The 17,728-nt window shown below is 48.9% G+C and overlaps 2 protein-coding genes across 9 annotated transcripts in view; one reads left to right on the forward strand and one right to left on the reverse strand.

The window, feature by feature from the left end:
* LOC142564157 (uncharacterized) overlaps positions 1-6,383 on the reverse strand; it is a 263,799-nt gene extending 257,416 nt beyond the window's left edge. The window contains exon 1 of the mRNA XM_075675033.1: positions 5,920-6,383. The gene's annotated coding sequence lies outside the window, so the exon portion shown is untranslated. The remainder of the gene's footprint in view (positions 1-5,919) is intronic.
* The window catches only part of LOC142564159 (ras guanyl-releasing protein 3-like), a 69,317-nt gene that overhangs the window by 29,657 nt on the left and 21,932 nt on the right, over positions 1-17,728 (forward strand). For all 8 annotated transcript variants that reach the window (XM_075675035.1, XM_075675037.1, XM_075675039.1 and 5 more), the window contains 7 exons: positions 3,155-3,446; positions 8,876-8,984; positions 9,247-9,360; positions 10,900-11,185; positions 14,295-14,468; positions 15,744-15,958; positions 17,385-17,559. In XM_075675035.1, the coding sequence (XP_075531150.1) occupies positions 3,296-3,446; positions 8,876-8,984; positions 9,247-9,360; positions 10,900-11,185; positions 14,295-14,468; positions 15,744-15,958; positions 17,385-17,559 (1,224 nt within the window). In that variant the 5' untranslated portion in view covers positions 3,155-3,295. The remainder of the gene's footprint in view (positions 1-3,154; positions 3,447-8,875; positions 8,985-9,246; positions 9,361-10,899; positions 11,186-14,294; positions 14,469-15,743; positions 15,959-17,384; positions 17,560-17,728) is intronic.

The raw sequence follows: 17,728 nt of genomic DNA on the forward strand, positions 1-17,728 counted from the left end.
GCTGCGGTACGGCAGCAACAGTGCCCCACAATTGTAGCTTTAAGATGTTCTCGCAACCATGGAGTTTCCTACAATAATTCCAAGAACGAACAATGGCTCACTGTCTACGGAAGATGCAACTGAGGCGGTTAACTCAGCACGAGAATGATGAGTAGTACTACATGAACTTGGCCAAATGTTCGTCCTCGCAGAATGAGACGGCTTTGTGACTTGGCAAACTGGCCATTTTAAATAAAATATTGCGTCATAAGTGCGACAGTTTTCGTCATTATGCATGCTTGCAGCGGGTTCTTACCTTGCTGTCTTTAGAAAATGTACGATAGCTTGGAAATTCCGAAAGATATAGCTTCAAAAATAACGCAACACGAACGCCTGAAGCCGCAGGCACAAACATTAGACTTGATTATATTATAATTTCCACGATTATTCCAGTGGTAGCTGAACGAACTCAGCGCCAGAGTTTCGTCTTGTAATTTTTGTAGTAAACCATGCCTACATACAGGATTTCCTACCTAACTGAATATGCAGTTGCCACATAGCTGGACATACTCTATTTGGAGATACTCAATTTTTTTCATTTCGTCTAATCAGATAATTTGTTTGAATTAAATAATCAATTTCTCAAACATTATAGTTAGATGAAAAGTGTCAATGATCAAATTGTAGAGCGACATGAAAATGTCCCGCTACAGCTTTCTCTTGCTCAATACGTGCGACATAAAATTGTTTTTCCGAGAGGGAAAGAAGCCCGCAAATGCAAGCAAACTTGCCGCGCTACTGGCCGCTCGTTTCCCTAGACAGTGGACAGTACACGTACTGTCCTCCAGGCACGTACCCACCGGGCCCCCTCTCCCCCGAAATTAAGCGGCTAAACCCTCCCCCCTCCCCCACCGCTCGCACCACCACTCCCCACACACATTCCTAAAGTGCTGACAAAGCAATCTATTCGGCAGTCAACATTTTGATGCCTTTTACAGCGAGAGCTATATATGACTAACCTTGCATAGTTTTTTTCGTCATCCATCAACAGAAAAAATCATCATGTGGGCCGATCCTGGTGATAGTGCAAAAAGAGTCCAAGCTCAATGGCACATACCCCTGTGGGCTCGGGAACCTGTAACGCGCCCTTCGAAATCTTCGGGTGGGCCCACGTATGGCGCGCGCTCAACGCCTGCTTCACCTCCGCTGCGGGTAGGCCAAGTATTGCACTATCTTCGGGATCGGCCCACGTATGCGGAGTGCTTAATGCCTGCTTCACCTGCGCCGCGGGTCGCTCCGGAATTGCACTACCGTCGAGCCGACCCGCGGCCGAGGTGAAGCAGGCGTTGAGCGCTCCGCATACGTGGGTGAAACACTTCGCTTTTCGTTTGAGGGTTCTGACTGTCGTCAGGTCTCGCTGCATTTCCATCTTCACAGAGTGGAATGATTGTCAATTTTTTCACCCCTTTTGGATGGCGGTAGTTATCGGCATCTCCTGGGGCGTGAAGGCCAGTTTTCTCATGTATTTGGTGCCCACGCGATTAACTCGAGATGTGTTCAGTTGTCGCCATCTATTCAACGATCACGCGCATTGCTGTTGCTTTGCTAGTTCAACCTTCTTTGTCTAGACTGATCCAGGGACCAGGAAAGGGATTCGGTTCGTAGTGAGCTGGTTTGTATGCTCGTGGAACGAGTTGCGGCCGGAGAAAACGCCGCTTGCGTTAAACATTTCCTTTTGCTTCATTATTTACTCGAGTCACTGCTCGCCGCGACGCTGGCAGATCCTCGGAAGCATGTAACCGCGATGTGGGTTAGATGAGGTGGAGCATAAAATAATGCCAAACAGCGGCCATCATCAGGCCCTGCAATAACCGGTAAAACCATAAACAATATGATTGTCACCCGTCACCTCGTCTCGCTTTTCCTTAATTGTACAGCACTTTTCGTGCCAAATCGGCAACTGGAAAGAAGTGTCGCAAAGACTTGAGAAATTGGGCGATCTACTAAGGGAGAGGGCCAAGGAAACAGCCTAACAGGAAGGAAAAGCGAAAATTATCAAATTTAACTGTTTGTGAAAATATTTCTGGATCAACATCTCTTTATTTAAAAAGGAAGTAGAGAAAAGGACGCCGGAAGTGGAGAATAATTCCGTGTGTTTTGAATCACGCTTCTACAGTTATAAGTGGAACCGCCTGACGTGGTCACTTCTCTGCTGTGCTAATGTGAGCGTTTTTCTAACCTCCCGCGGTGGGCGCAGTGCGTCTAGAACCGCAGCGTCCTGCGCTCTACGCAGTTGTACGGGACTGGTGACCACGCATTGCTACGCAAATTCCCAAATATGCAACACGGGTCGGTTTTGGCACTTAAATTGGTAGAGCAATAAACGAGGGATCCAAAAGAACTGTGATTGTCCCACAAACATATATATTTCTCCAGAATTCTTCCAGGGCTAATTCAAAAAACGCTACTAGAACTCTTCATTTTTTTACTTTTGCCTGTTTACTTGTTTTTGGCAGCGTTCTTCGTGCGCTTCTGTCATGCGCGAGTCCATTTGATGTGCTTCCTTACTTGCCAAGTAAAGGAGTGGTGTATCTCACACGCGTACCTGTGAGGTACACCTTATTTCAGTTCTATTTTGCAGATTTACGCGTCTTTAAGGCAAATGGCGGGCATTATTCACATTTGTACTAGTAGAGCTACTCCCCCCCTTCCCCCTTCCGAAAAATAATCCTGGGTACGTGCCTGCTGTAGTCACAAGCTTTATGACCACGAGCGTGGGAGCACGCATCGTTTGATGCAGGCAGAGCGCGCTGCAGAGTATCTAGCGCACTTTCGTGAATTATAGGTTCAGTCGTAGGCGGCAACGGTGGGTATGTTTTAGCGAATGTACTCTGTAATCGCGCTCACGCGTCGTCTGCTACCGTCACTTCAACACGTAATTCGCAAATCACGGAACACGTGGTCTCACGCGCATGCGCATTGACTTGCGGTCAGACAGGCGACTGCAGCAGACGACGCTCGAGCGCGATCATCCCCCGAACCTACAGAACACGAAGGTGCGCTAGTCGCTCGTCCAGAGTGTTTACCTGTGCAGCGAGCGGAACGCGATCCCACGTCCACGGTCGTGGAGGTTGCGATTTCACGTGACGTCACTGACCGACGACGACGCACGCAGCGCTCAGAGTCGGCGACCTGTGAGACCTCGAGAAGCAGAGACGGCGGTGGCTGCTGCTGCCAGGAGGAGTCCTGACCCGGCGGCCGTTGCAGCAGCAGCAGCAGCATCAGCGCGGCCGGCGGCCATGTGGGGCCTCGGGTGATGGGACCCCAGGGGGGATCGATGGGCTCCAGCGGAGGGAGCCCTGCCCGGGACGGCCTCATCTGGGACACCGAGAACCCCGCCGTGCCGGGTTTCTCGCTCCGCGCTGCCTCCCTGGACGCCGCGCTCAGATTCCTCATCGACTGCTTCCGTGAGTGCCCCCGCGTTGTAAACCAAATGGGAGAGGGCTGGCAACGTCTTGTGTGTGGCGTTGGTTGCGCATTTGACTGCTTAACACTAGTGTAGTATGTATATGGTTACCGTATATGTTTATTTAAAGCCTCAAGGTCCTGCTTTCGTATTCGCGAGTGCCTTCTGTATATCTTTAAAACGCCTGTGCCAGCTGCTGTATCCAGGAGATAGGGGAGCGCCAGTCAAGCTCTTAAAGCAGCCTTTATTTTCTCCTCCTCCATCAGTGACGTAAATAATAACATAATAATAATCGTAATAAAGACATCATGTGTTGCGTTGTAAGCGAAGGTTGCCTGCACAGGCCAACGAGCTGACAGATCGAGCTAATCACAGATGACCGAGCAGAAGGGAATAAATACATCACCCAGGAGAGAATGTTGACTTGGTGGTTCTCTGCAACGCAGATTTGGCCCCATCCACTAAGTAAGACTGCCCGTTGTAGAAGGGCCATACACTATCAAGTGGCACGCTGTAGCAACCCAGGTGACAAAAAGAGAAAAGAGAAAACCCAGCCCGGCTTTCGGAATCTATTTGTGCCCTCATCAGAATATGTTGTACCCAAACCAGCAGCACATGCATCTAATCACGGCAGTCCATTAGGTGAATATTTTTCGCGAGCTGAGCGTATACTCAAGGTGCTGAAAACATCGTTGCGGTTTCTCTCTACGCTTTCACAATTGCACTTCTGGCAAGTACACTGGGTAGTTGGGGAACATGCGCAGCATAACAGTCGGATTCAGACAAAGTATGGCATGGCCTAATTTTGAGCGATATGAAAGAACGCTGGCTCGCGTGTTAGATGTTGTCGCGTTGTAGTGGCGGTGATGAATCATGATTGATGAAAATGTGCACACAACGATGCTATGTCAGTGCCACTCCTTGTCGCGATTCGTCAGTGGTCAGCGCGGCACTCCGTCTGCGTTATCAACGGAATCAGCGGCAATGACGTGCTAACTTGGGCTAGGTTGGCGCATTTCTGAAGAAGACGAGTAAGAGCGCCGGACAACGGGAGGTGTTCTCCTTCTGCCCATTCACATCCCTGCGTGTATTGCTGTGCGGGCAACGAAATGTCGGTTGGAGGTCATCGCTTCGTCTGTCGCAGTCACGTCCCGTTGTCCAGTGCTGTTACGCGTTTTCTTCAGGAATCAGCGGTCTGTGAATGGTGGATGACAAGAGTGGCACAGAATCGAGCGGAGGGGAATGGCTGTACCTTATGTACAAGCCTGTAACTTCTTATTGGGCGAATTTGGGCCAAGAAAAAGCAAGAATTGTAGCCGATGAGTTCGCAAGCCATATCCACTTGGAGTGAATTCGCAGGACACCAGTTTCGACTTGTAGATATGCGCTCCCAAAGTGTGGGACGAAATACAGTAGTGTTCTAGATAACTTTTTTTAGCTTGAGTGTGTTAAAAAGGTGCTTTATTAAAGAAGTAAGCGGAAAAACAGTGTACCTTTACCGCAAGTGTGACAGCGTTTATCTAAGAACTCTTGCTAGTTTAAAAATTACTTCCAAGTGGATGTGCTTTGTGAAATCACTGGCTCAATGCACTCTCAATTATGCATACTTATTTATTGGGAAAGCAACGTCCGCTGCTTCGCGTAATACAGTTCAATGAGTATTTTTGTGCAATATATATACATATATATATATATATAGCACATGTAAAAAAAAATACGTTAACGTTAAAAAATAAAAAAGAAAGAACGCCTGGTTAAGTATGCACGTGAGTAGTGTTGTGGTGAATATCGCTGCATGCGGGGACGTTCATTGGCCCACAGCGTATGGCGAGGGAGACGAGTGCGGGTGTTGTTATTTACAAGCTTCGTCACTAGCATATATGGTAGAAGAAGAACTAGAAAGGTCACGTACTCGAATACCTAGAACTGCCTTAGGGATGCCGAACTGAGCACATCGCGTCGAGGAGTTATATGCAAAACTGTCGAGACAACTGCGACACGGTGTTGTTGAGGCGAGTAGCGCGAGAACAATACGTGATACAAAGATAAGCTGAACACAGCGCTAGTCTTCCTTTTACCCTTGTATCAAGTCTTTTCGCGCTGCTCGCACGAATAATTAAATACAATATTGACCAGCAAACAATATCCTTCTGAAGTACAGGCGCCCAAATCTTTAACTGGTGTGCGCGAGCGGCGACTTTTCCGTGCGTCGGCGCCGTATGACGGGGCGAGGCTGGAAACAGCTTAGCAGACGATGGGCCCAGCTGAGCGCGCTTTGTCCGCATGCGCTTAGCCTCAGACTCTTTCCAGCCGCGCCCCGTCATACGGCGCTGACGCACGGAAAAGTCGCCGCTCGCGCACACCAGTTAAAGATTTGGGCGCCTGTACATGACAAGATGTTCGGCGTTAGGTGTGTAGAGTACTCAGAGCAATGTATTTTGCAGGGCAATTGATTAGCATGGTTGGCTACTCACCCTTGAATTGCTGCTTAGTTGCTAACCTTCACTTGGAAATAGCACCATTTCATCCGTTGGGTTTCTTCTTTTCAATGCAAAGAAACACTTTCGGCTCTCCAGCGTAGTTTGCGCGGCACTCCGATGCGCCTATTGGCCGTCAAGTCCTTCGCACTTCACGTTTACGGAAAGCACAAAACGGGAACGACGGTCAGAACACGAGCAGTGGCGACGATGGCTCAGACCGCGTTGGTTCGAAACGCAGTAACGCACACGAGCGTCGCTCTTCCTTGCGTCAGCGTCGGAGCTTCTGAATACGTTGTCTCGGCCACGCTCGTACACCACGCACATTTCTTATATATTACGGTCGGATTTAGACTGGAGGAACGCGGTCACAGCTCAGTTACGACGCAACGAACGCGCCAGTCTCTGCGCTGTTCCAGAAGACTGTGGCGCGCGCTCAAAGCGCGGACGTATCCGGCGCCTCGCGGACACAGTCTAGCGTCACCGCGCAGCCGGCGTGACTAAGGCGTGACTGGCGCCGTTCGGCGCGCTTTCGCATGGCCGGTGCGGGAATCGTCTCGCGCCGGAGCTGCTAGAACAGAGTGTATAGCGCGCTAGCGTGGCGGGTCGGCAGGCCGATAGAGTTCGGGTGAACAGACTGCGCCGAGTGCGCGCCTTTGGCGAACGAAAAGAAGCCTCGCCGCGCACGTGCGCGCATGCGTCGCGACAACAGCTCATCGCCGCAGCGCTGCGGGCGAACGCGGTGAGCTGTACAGGGACCAAATTTTCGGCGATCCTGGCGTCACCGGCGTCGTGGCCGCTGCTTGGCGCGCTTGAAACGCCGGGCCATATATTCGCCTGCACGCCGCACGCAGCTTCATCACGTTGCCACACTGTGCGACGTCTCGGATCGTGCACACGTGATCTCAGGCGCTGTTGGCTGGCGTAGGCTTCAGAACTCCAAGATTGTTGAAAACAGCGTATTTATAAGTCGTAATGTATTGTAATTTGCAGTGTTCATGAAACACATCAAAATTGTTCCGGTTACGCACCTTCCGCAGGTAGTGAAGTCCGATCGACAATGCTTCTCGGAAAAACTAAATATTTCAGATAAGTCCTGGAAAGGTATGCCCTAACTTTAAGTGGATGGTCTCTACGCGAGGAAACGTAATTCCTACACAGGTCCACCACCCAAGCCTACCTTATAGGAGCCTGTATACGCTGCTCCAGTGCCTCGCCCCACAATGCTTAATTCACCATGAAGGAAGATTAGAACAACTTGTTCACCTTTCTTCAGATCATGTAGACTACGTTCGTACGGAAAACAACGAAATGTTTCGGAGTAATTATGTAATTACCACAGGAATTAATTCATTAGTAATTGGTTTCCTGAAATACCCATTGCTGGAAATTTGCCCCAGTATATCGATAAGCACTACCACGGGGCCCGCTTTAACTGCCCACCGCTTTTGGAGGTGTAAAATTGAGTGTGTCAAAAATGATGCTCCGGGATATGTGGGACTAGATCACGTTGCAGCGTACAGCCATGCGCACGGTGAAACCATGCGCCAAGGCATCTACCTCGCTAGAAACTAGGGGCGTGCATGAATAGTAATTATTTAAGACCGAATCGAATACGAATCGAATAGTGCCAGAAGCAAATTGCATATCGAATAATTTTGGAATAGTTTTCAGACACTGGGCCGCTAATTTCGCCACTAGTATTAAACTATGTTCACATCTCAGTATATTCACAACGTTAGCAAGCTTCTGTCGTTACGTTGCACATTATTAAGCGTTGGTTGCTAAAAAGTGCTAACGGAGCATTAGGTTTAAATAAGAATATTGTTCGCGTACTCGGCAGCCTTTGGTAAGCGCTAATCGTCGCTGTAAATTTAGCCGTATAGGTGTGGCTCCTTTAGCGACGTGTAGTGGGCTGTCCGCGATGTAACTCATCGCGTTTTATGTCTACGATGGCCCAAGTGGCATTTATACATCTGCTTCAATCTTGTTTTGATCGGGCACAGTTGAGGATTTAAAACATTCCGAAACTATTCGCGCAGTACCCGCATTTACGAATGGGGACTGTTCGAATAGCGATATTCGTCGATATTGGATCCGTTTTGCGAAAATTCTGAATATTCGCTGACCCACGCAGCTGACGAAGTTGGTGTTAACCGAGGCAGAAGCATCGCTGAGGCGCGAATGTTTCTTCCGCGACCTCGGGAACCCACTGGAAAAGCAACGATGACGATTACCTCCGGTGTCGGAAGGTGCTGCCTTCGTACTCGGATTGAATGAAATACGTTCCAACAAACGAGTCCAATCTGTTCATATAGCGCATCAGTGCACCCTAGTTGGTTTGCACTCAGTTCTGTCAAACTCAGTGACTCTCGGTTAACGATAATACTAAATGAAATAATAATTATTATATATTGATTAATTAGTTATTAACAATACAGATATATCGTGAAACGAGCATCGTTCTATGTACTGCGCTATAATGTCACACAAAGCACAAAAAAAAAGAGACTGACACAGAACTGGCAGAACAGTAAACTGAACGATGCCATACCAACTAGTCCCGGTCGAAGCCGTATTGCTCGTGAAAAGAGACCAAGCAGAAACCCGTTACTCGACGGCGTGAAGGTATCTAGTCCCCTCTTCATCGCAGTTGCTGCGACGTAGCCTGAATAAACAGTGTTTAAGCAACGTTTCAGACAAACTTTACGGGTCCCCTTGTCGAAACATTGGCCCTGACACAGATAAGTTCCCCTGTCGAAGGGGTAATAGCGACAGCGCCTTGTTCGACCACGGTTAGTCACTTCGAGTCTCGACCTTTCTGTACTCATTTGTCTCGTTTAAATAACACGAGAAGCGTTCCACGGGAACATGAGTGGATATTTCAGCAAGCCGATGAATCCAGTGTTTACCTGTTATCCTCTTTTCCGTCATCCCTCTCTCCTAATCGCAGTACCCATCGGTGGCCTGGAGGACGACGACAACCGGTTTCCCTACATCTTCCTCCTCATGCACCAGTGGTTCATCAAATCTGAGAAGCTGGCACGATGCCTTGTCGACCAGTATCCTTTTCTCACGTCCACAAGACTGCGGCCGCGTATATAAAAAGTCTGCTTGCTGTTCATTGGAGATTCGAACCATCGAGCTTCGCCTGTACGCCAGGCATTGTCCCGTTATATCGTGCTTTGGGTACAGAAGGTACCTGTAACAATCCGTGTGTGTGCGCGTGTGCGTGCGTCCGCCTGTGCGTGTGTGTGCGCTAGAACGATTTTTGTCTCTAGGTAGGTTCTGCTCACCCGTTGTAATCCCTGATACACGCTTCAGATACATGACCAGCAATACTCAGCATCGATGCGTGTTGCCATGTGTTCATACCCTGCAGCACTCAACACACTGTCCCATTTACAAGCACAAGGCACAGGTGTGCCAGGTGTTCAGGTAAGCCATATTCTACCATAAAATCAAAGGGCTACGTCATAAGCACCGCGCTCTGTCCGCGAAATTTAGGTCCGGCGTCAGTTTTCTCTGATAACAACCGAACTTCTCTGCTGAAAAAGCGGAGAGGGAGATTCAAAAGAGTGACCTACATATGTATACAGGCAGCTGAAGCTGATTTGGAATTTCTGTCTAGTGTAATCTTAAATAACAGCACAATGCATCGTTATTAAATCGGTTAGTTTAGTACATCAAAATATTGATTTAAGCGCGGGAAACATAACAGAAATCCCATGGTAGCGTTCTTGATACGTTGCAGCGAGTTTACAGCTGTTGATAGTTCAGACAACCAATTACTTAATAATAACTGCGTAATAATGTTTACACAATTTATAGCTTTTTATTATCAATGTACTCTTCATGGCCAGAATTTATTATGAACAAGCTGTCTTAATTTTCCTTGATGTGGAGGGGTGCTTGGGCTTTCTGCGTAGCATTCCCGCATAATAGTTCAGAAACTCTCCGGTTGTTTTTGCCGCTGCGAAGAGACCATAAAGAACCTATCGTGCCACTGTCCTAAATTTGACGTACTAAAAGACAATCGATCTCCAATGCATTGCGGCGGCTACACGATCATCAACTGTTCGCATACCTACTCTACAAGAACACCATCCCCATCGATCGTCGTGCTAGAAGGCAGCGAAGACACTTATGTGTTCCTTGGGGAAGATTAGCTTGCCCGAGCGCCTTTGACTGTGTAGTGCTGTCCGCGCACGCCAACGCGTTTCAGCGCATTCCTCTATGATCTCCCCATTCGCCTGCGTTTCCCTTCTCCCAACATAGGGTTAGTAAGTAGCCAACCCATAGAGTTTCTCACTGTAACACCTAGAGGAAAAACTGGTGCCACCGTCTATGGGAGTTTCTTAAGGGGCGCCGTGCCGTCATGGTAATGACGGTATATGTGTCCGCGAGGCTAGTGTTGTAAGAAACTTCGTATAAAACGTTCCTTATTTAAGAACGCGTTATTTCTGTAGCCATATCCACATTCTATACGAAGTAAAATATTCATACGAATATTTATACGAATATTTATACGAAGTAAAATATTCATAAAATGGTTCTATTCAGGCAAATTGCATCTTTACTCACGTATAATGCATGATGAAGGGAAGAAAAGCAAGAACAGACGACAAACTGTTTCAAAGCGAACGCGAATCTTGCCGTCTGTCCTCCAACTTTAGCGGCCCGCTGATACTTCTTACGTATCATATAATTGCACATGCAATAACAAGTTCTTGTGTTTAAACAAAACATGTTTTTTTTGTGTGATAATAAAGCTAAAACAGCTTTTTACGTGCAGTTCTAGTAGAATATGAATCATTGTGACAGACGGAACGGTGCTTGCCTGTCTCTCCGAGAACGATGCCAATCCGAAGTCACAATATACCGGCATTCCCATGCATACCACAGCGCAACACCGCCAAATGTGGTGAGAAACTCGATGAGCCAACCGGACGCGTTTCTCCCCCTCCGGGACCACAGATACTGGATGCTCAAGTTCCCCCAGCACCTGGAGGCCGAGGGCGTGGTGGCGCGGCTGGCGGCGCTGCAGTCGCGCCTCCGCCAGGAGGGCCACTCGGTGCTGGCCGACCTGGTGGACCTGACCCGGAGGCCCTCGCCGCGCTCCGAGTGGGCGCGCGCGGTCTCGGTGCGGCTGCCGCTCGCCAAGCACACGCGCAAGGTGTCGCTCGTGTTCGACCACCTCGAGCCGCGCGAGCTGGCCGACCACCTCACCTACCTGGAGCACAAGGTCATGAAGCGCATCACCGTGAGTCGCCGCTGCCGTGGCCTCGACACGCGCGGCCCGCCGCCAGGGTAACGAAGAGCACGCGCAACAGTGACCGAAGGAAAGGGGCAGTGAAAAGAAGACTCGCTGTACGACCTAAGCGTAGCCAAATTTCGAATATATATATACAGTAGAACCAACCCTTCCATATATCCCTCTTTGATACATCATGTCGAACTACTAGAAATGTAACACTTGGTAGCTTTAACCTCCCGCCCACACACAACGCATATGGAGAAAGACGGCTCTCTTTTATCGGGGAAAGAATATGGAACACCCTTCCACACCACATAAAATACGCTCGAACGCTTGCTCCTGCGGCGAGACAGTTCTTCATGCACATGCACTCTTTATCTTAAACATATTCTACCTGTTGTGTGCATCCGATTTTACCATATGATGTGAACATGTAAGATGTTTTCTTGTAAGGTACACTTGCTCCTTGTTATGCATTCTTTTTCTTTTACATTTGTATTCATGTAAGTTTCCCTGCGCCCGCTATTTTATGTTGGTATTTTATACATAAGGAAGTGTCTGCATTATTGTGCTTCATTTTCTGGACCCATGACTAGCCTGTGGCTACGGGTCCAAACAGTGTTGGACACAATCCTATTGTGTTTTCAACGATTAACAAACAATTTGAATTTGAGTTTGAAAACAGGTTTCATGTTAATAAAGTTCAGCCTAGAGAGAGAGATTCTATTGATAGGAAAGACAGAGAAGTCGACCTGAGCTGATGCTCTCTAGTCTGCTACTCTGCACAGGGGAAAAGCGGGAGGGGAGGGAAAGTGCTGGGATTGGTGATGATGAGAAAAGAAGTGGCGAGTGCTTATCTGCATTAGACGGTGGCCTTACTACAGCCGTTCGTCTAGTCTCGTGCCGTGCGGGAACTTCAACAGCGCTTTAGTTGTCCGCATTGAAGTTGCAGTGTCAGGCCATGGGCCGAGATTAGCGCAGATGCAGGCCTATAGATTAGTAGTCGAAAGTACTAGGTCGTTGTCTCCGTGATTCTTATCGTTACAATCTTGGTCTTTAATCGCGGTCGTTATCATATCGTCGTCATAGACCGCGTGATTATCGCCGTCGCGATCGGAGGAATCATATCAGTGCTTCCTCGCTCACGTGCTATGAGCCGCGATGTCACGCGCGGAGGCCGACGGACCACCGCGCTGTGCAGGAAAGCGCCGCGCCAAGCGTACGTCTCGCGTCCTCCGTCGAGCTCCCGTTTTCGTGTTGCGGCCTCATGGGTGCACGCCTACTGCTATGCGGAGTGCTCATTCGTAAGTTTCCCGCAATCTTTAAACATAGCCTGTGGCAAATAGCATAATTGTCCTTGAGCTGGATTATTCAAAGATGCGGAAATTACTGGAACGAGAAATCGAAACAGATATTCAGCTAATTAACGAAAACTCGCTGATTATATTTCTCAATTAATTGCTTTGCGGTACATATTGCAATTTAAAAATTGTAGCCAGTGAGTTGGCAAGACGTTTTCATGCAAAATTGCAATTTCAACATTCTTTTACAACTTGAGCAGCACAGAAAATTTGTTCACACGCTCTTGCTCACTGTTCGACTTCGGTCCACCTAAAACTTTGTGGCGGTTGAGGCCACGGAGGCGTCTCGTATCCGTCCGTCGTGCGCCGTCGCGATGCTGTGAAGTGCGAGCTTCACTGCGCGACACCGGCGGTTCATGCTGAGTGGCGCTAGTTCAGTTTGATGCTTTCTAGCCACACGCGAGCTTAAAGCTTTCTGTTCTGCAAGCGCACAGTCGAAAAAAATTAAAGAAAGAATTAATGGTAAAATCGGGGTGCCGATTATATGCGACTTCTTGACTTGAGGTGTGGCTTCACGGCAGCGCAAATTGCGCCTTGAGGTGGTTTCACGGCAGTGTGTCCCGCGCTGTCGCGAAACCACCTTGAGGCCACGTTCTCCGTGTTGCGAAGAGGTGGGCAACAGTATACGGCTGGCCGAAGATATGACCTGGTCTATTCGTGCAGCCGTCACGGGAGACTGTTTTTACAAGATTTGGACATTGTGTGTAGTTATTCTCGCGGATTACTTTTTTCGGGGATGAAGTGCTGATTATACGCGGGAAAATGCGCATATTCGTTCGTTTCGACTACTTGGAAAGCTTCAATTACTCAAGCTCGAGTCGCAGCGAATATCGAATGGAATTAATAATCGATTTAATATTCAAAAATAGCGAATACGGTATTCACACAAGCCTGCTATAATCACGTTTATTCTGTAGTTGCGATTGCACCCTAGACGGATTCGCTTAAGACAGGTCGCACATGATCCAACGGGATGGTGTTACGACGTCTGCTTAACCGTTATTGCATTTTGGATCGGAAACGCAGAACGCATTGTCAACCCTGTCAATTCGTGCTGCCAACTTCGCATTGCTTTGCCATTAACCCAGCAATCACCCTATTCTTCTGTTGCATTCTGTATGTTTGACTCGCACCTCAAAGGCTGCTGCTTTTATACTTTAAACTTTTCGTTGGTTATCACTAGATATTGACAACCTCGGACATACTTGAGCATCCCTGGTGTCACTCCTCTGGATATCCGCCATGGCAGTTGCACCCGGTCACTCGCGATGGCGTTCTGCTGATGAACGCGAAGTGGCCGGTTCCAATTGTGGCCACATTCCGAGGCGTTTGGAGCGCGAGAAACGCTCGTGTGCGATCCTTTGCGTGCGCGTTGAAAAAATATCGCTGGTCGAATGTGATCTGCAGACACTCTCTCACTACGGCGCCTTTCATCGTTAGTGAGTTGCTTTGGTACGTGGACCTTATAGGATAGGGTTTTTCATACGCTGAAACGAAGTTTCATTCGCAGATAGTTCAGGGACCAATAAGTGATTAAGTGATTGCTATAATATTTAGGTTTTCACTTATTTCATACTTTTTGTACACGTATGCTATCCATGACCATAGACGAAGATAAACAAGTTGTTTTAATTTTCCTTGGTGTGGAACGGTGTCTGGACATTACAGAGTTAAACCAAATATACCAGTTTAATGACGTCTGTATGGGAAAGTCACAAGTTCGCCCGTTTTCTCGCACGAATTTCTTTCTTCAGTTCCTGGACTTCAAACAGTACGCCGAGCAGGGCACGCTGGCGGATAACCCTCGCCTGGAGCGCTCCATCTCGCAGTTCAACGGCCTCTCCCAGTGGACGCAGTGCATGGTGCTCTCGCGGTCCACGCCGCAGCAGCGAGCAGACGTCGTCACAAAGTTCGTCGACGTCGCCAAGGTACGTTGAACGTTTGCGTTCTCCACTGCCTTCTCTGCATGGTTGGCTCTGCGGGGGCGAATACGTTGGCGAGAACTGACCGCGTTCGGACGTTCACGGCCTCTTCCCATCTTCAACGTCCCTGGTCAGCTCTGGTAATGAGCCGGGACCTACAGGGCATTATAGACCAGTAGTTTATTGAAGAAATATTGCTCACTATCGACTGTCGCTAGCGCTCGACACTGCCGGGCAGTCAGTGCGCCGTGGTCCATGGGCATGATTGCTTGACTCGTCGTGTGAACGCCTTAACGCTTCGCCTAACCCTTCCATTCGCATGCATTTACGCGTGAAGGCAGTTACGATTGCGACGGTTACCACTGTCAAGCAGATTTGTTACCAACGGATTCTTCCAGAACCCTTAAAGGTAGGAGCAGCACTAGCACTGGTGAAGTATTCTTGTGAGGCTTGATTTACAAAGCCGACACCAACGGTTGTTTTGGGGGAGTTAACTCTTGGCTCCAAATGTAATTCCGTAGAACCAACTCGGGGGGCTTCATGTAATCGAGGCTTGCGGGGAGCGCATTTATCGGCCTGGCTGAGCACGAGGAGCGAGATAGAGTAAAAAGCACGGCCTTCGAGATTATAAGCACCGCGCTGTTTGCAAAAGCGGGACGCCGCATCTGCGGAGATCATACAAAACCTAATGCACACTCATAACTTTGCCCCGGCGTTAAAAAGTAAGGACGGGGCTTAATGCTTGCGCCTCGCTTCCTTGTATGTTTCACTACCGCGAGTCTACGCAGCATTGTTCATCCCTCCGTGATGCCTTACTCTTAAGTGTCGCCGCAGGGGCGCTGGTTCGATGTGGCTGTGCTAGGTCAGGATGTCTTAGAACGCGGAGCTATAAAAAGAAATTTAACGAAGAAGAAGACACATGCACTGTGTGTGGTAAATCTGTAGAAACAATAGAACACCTGATACTAAAATATTATGGTATCCATTCCGATGTCGATGCGGGCACAGTCACGCTTTCTGAGGCCCTAGGGTTTATAGAGATTACAGTAGTCATGTAGAAATTAGCAAAAGGTGATTGGACGATTGGTGGCTCGAAAGCAGAGAGGTGACATAAAGTTAAAAGGCTAGGAAGACGTAAAGAAAATGGCGAATTTTAACAACTTAAAACACAGTTATAAAAATAAAAAGCTGAGCATGGTGGCAACTGCCATCACCCCGTTTCAAAGGGGACGCTCCTACCTTCCATCCATCCATCCACGTGCTATGTGGGTGTGTCCGCAGAACCTGCTGGAGCTGCAGAACTTCAGCTCCCTGATGGCCGTCGTCGGTGGACTGAACCACAGCGCGCTGGCGAGGCTGTCGCAGACGACCACCTGCCTGTCGGGGGAGACGAGGCGGACGCTGGCGCAGTTCGCCGCCCTGCTCTCCTCGGCGGGCAACTTCTGCAACTACCGCAAGGCACTCGCCGAGGCACGCGACTTCCGGATACCCATCCTGTGAGTCATTGATCGATGAGTGATTAATCATCATCATCATCATCATCATCATCATCATCATCGTAACGGAAACTTTATTTTAAACTAGAATAAATATATACGGAGAAATACTTGGATCGATAGACTTAAGGGACTAGTTGCCGGTCGAACACGATATACAACAGAAGATGCGCAGCTGAGCTGCGAAAAACATTATAAATTCAGCGAAAAATTAAAGTAAACGCGAACCACATCTCCAACGTGTCAACACAGGTCTTACGTAGACAGCAACAACATGCAAAGCAGTTAAAGATCGCGGGCATTTTTTATACACAGGATTATCAGGCTCCAACTTTTAGCTGCATTAAATTTTAGTAATCGGTTGCCATGAACGTTGAGGTATTCGGGTAATCTAAAATTCACATTCGAAGGATTCCGCCGTATTACGGAAAATAAATTAAGCTAACAGAAATTTATTTATTATTTTATGTATTCATTTATTATTGCGATGGTAATCATGTGGAACCTCCAGGCGAACTGTTGTAGTCGGCGTCACCGTGAGGTTCCATATAAAGTCGAAGTGCGACAAGATCACGTTGCGCGCGCTGTTTGCTACGGTACGAGGAAAGCTTGCGAGGGTGAGCCGAGGATGGTGGTTCGATGCTCGCCGTCCTTCCGCGTGCCCAGTGTTGGGTGTCACGTTATCGAAAGCGTGCTCGTTGGGGCGGGGAGGACGGGTACAGCTAAACGCGCCTCTCCGCCTCTGCCTTGGCCGTGGCTGCTCGTGGCCGTTCGCGCGGCTGACCGCAGAGGCGCCGCTCGCCGCAGCTTGAAAATAGTCTACGGCGGGCGCAAAGCGTGGCCGAGCCGAGGCGGCTGGTCGCCTCACAAACGCTGCGTTCCTGCGCGCCTACTGTTGGAGGTCGCGTAATCTCGACTTTCGGAGTCGCGTTGAAGCGAGAGCCAGCACGAAGAAATGTTCGCTCCACGCGATCAGCGCTCGCGCCAGCGAATGTTCGCGGTCATGGAGCGCGTTCTGCGCCTGTTCGCCTATGCGCGCGTGACACCGCGTTTCTTGATTTATTTGTAAGCGAATGTTTACTGCAAATTATTCTGCCGATAAAATCGCGAACCTTAGTTCGTGTAGTTGTCTAATAGTTTCACATCAGTGTCAATGCTTCACCTTTCGGGCGGAACTTTACCGTTGTTATAGTATAACAACGTGAGGGGAATGTATATATATATCTGCGTCAGGGGAATGTGGAGATTATATTACAATCTCTACATTCCCCTCACGCAGATAACACGAAACGGTTGCAGAATCCGCATAACTTACTCACGAGTTATACAGGAAACGTACAATAGCACCGCGACTTTGTCACGCATTAGCGCGATTTCCTGCGCCCGTAGCCTCCCGCCGGTGAGTCAGTGGCGCGATGTTTCGCAGCGGTGTGCACATGAAGGACCTGATCTCGGTGCACGTGGCGCTGCCGGACGTTGTGGACGGCATGATCAACCTGCGCAAGATGGCGCAGCTGTCGCACATATTCCAGGAACTCTGGGAGCTGCAGCACTCGCCTCCGCCCCTCGACGTCAGCATGGACCTCATCAACACGCTCAAGGTACGCACGTAAATGCCTTTCCAAGCACCAGTAAGCACTGTGGGGGGTGCGATTTTCACTGTACGTCCGTTAAACAGTTCTGGCGTCAAGTACCGCAGTACCAGGAGACAATGGCGCCGCCATATTGTGTTATCGGCTTTAACACTCTGGAAGCATTATTGCGCTGCGC

The sequence above is a fragment of the Dermacentor variabilis genome, chromosome 11, assembly GCF_050947875.1.
Source record: "Dermacentor variabilis isolate Ectoservices chromosome 11, ASM5094787v1, whole genome shotgun sequence".
NCBI classification, from domain to species: Eukaryota; Metazoa; Arthropoda; class Arachnida; order Ixodida; family Ixodidae; genus Dermacentor; species Dermacentor variabilis.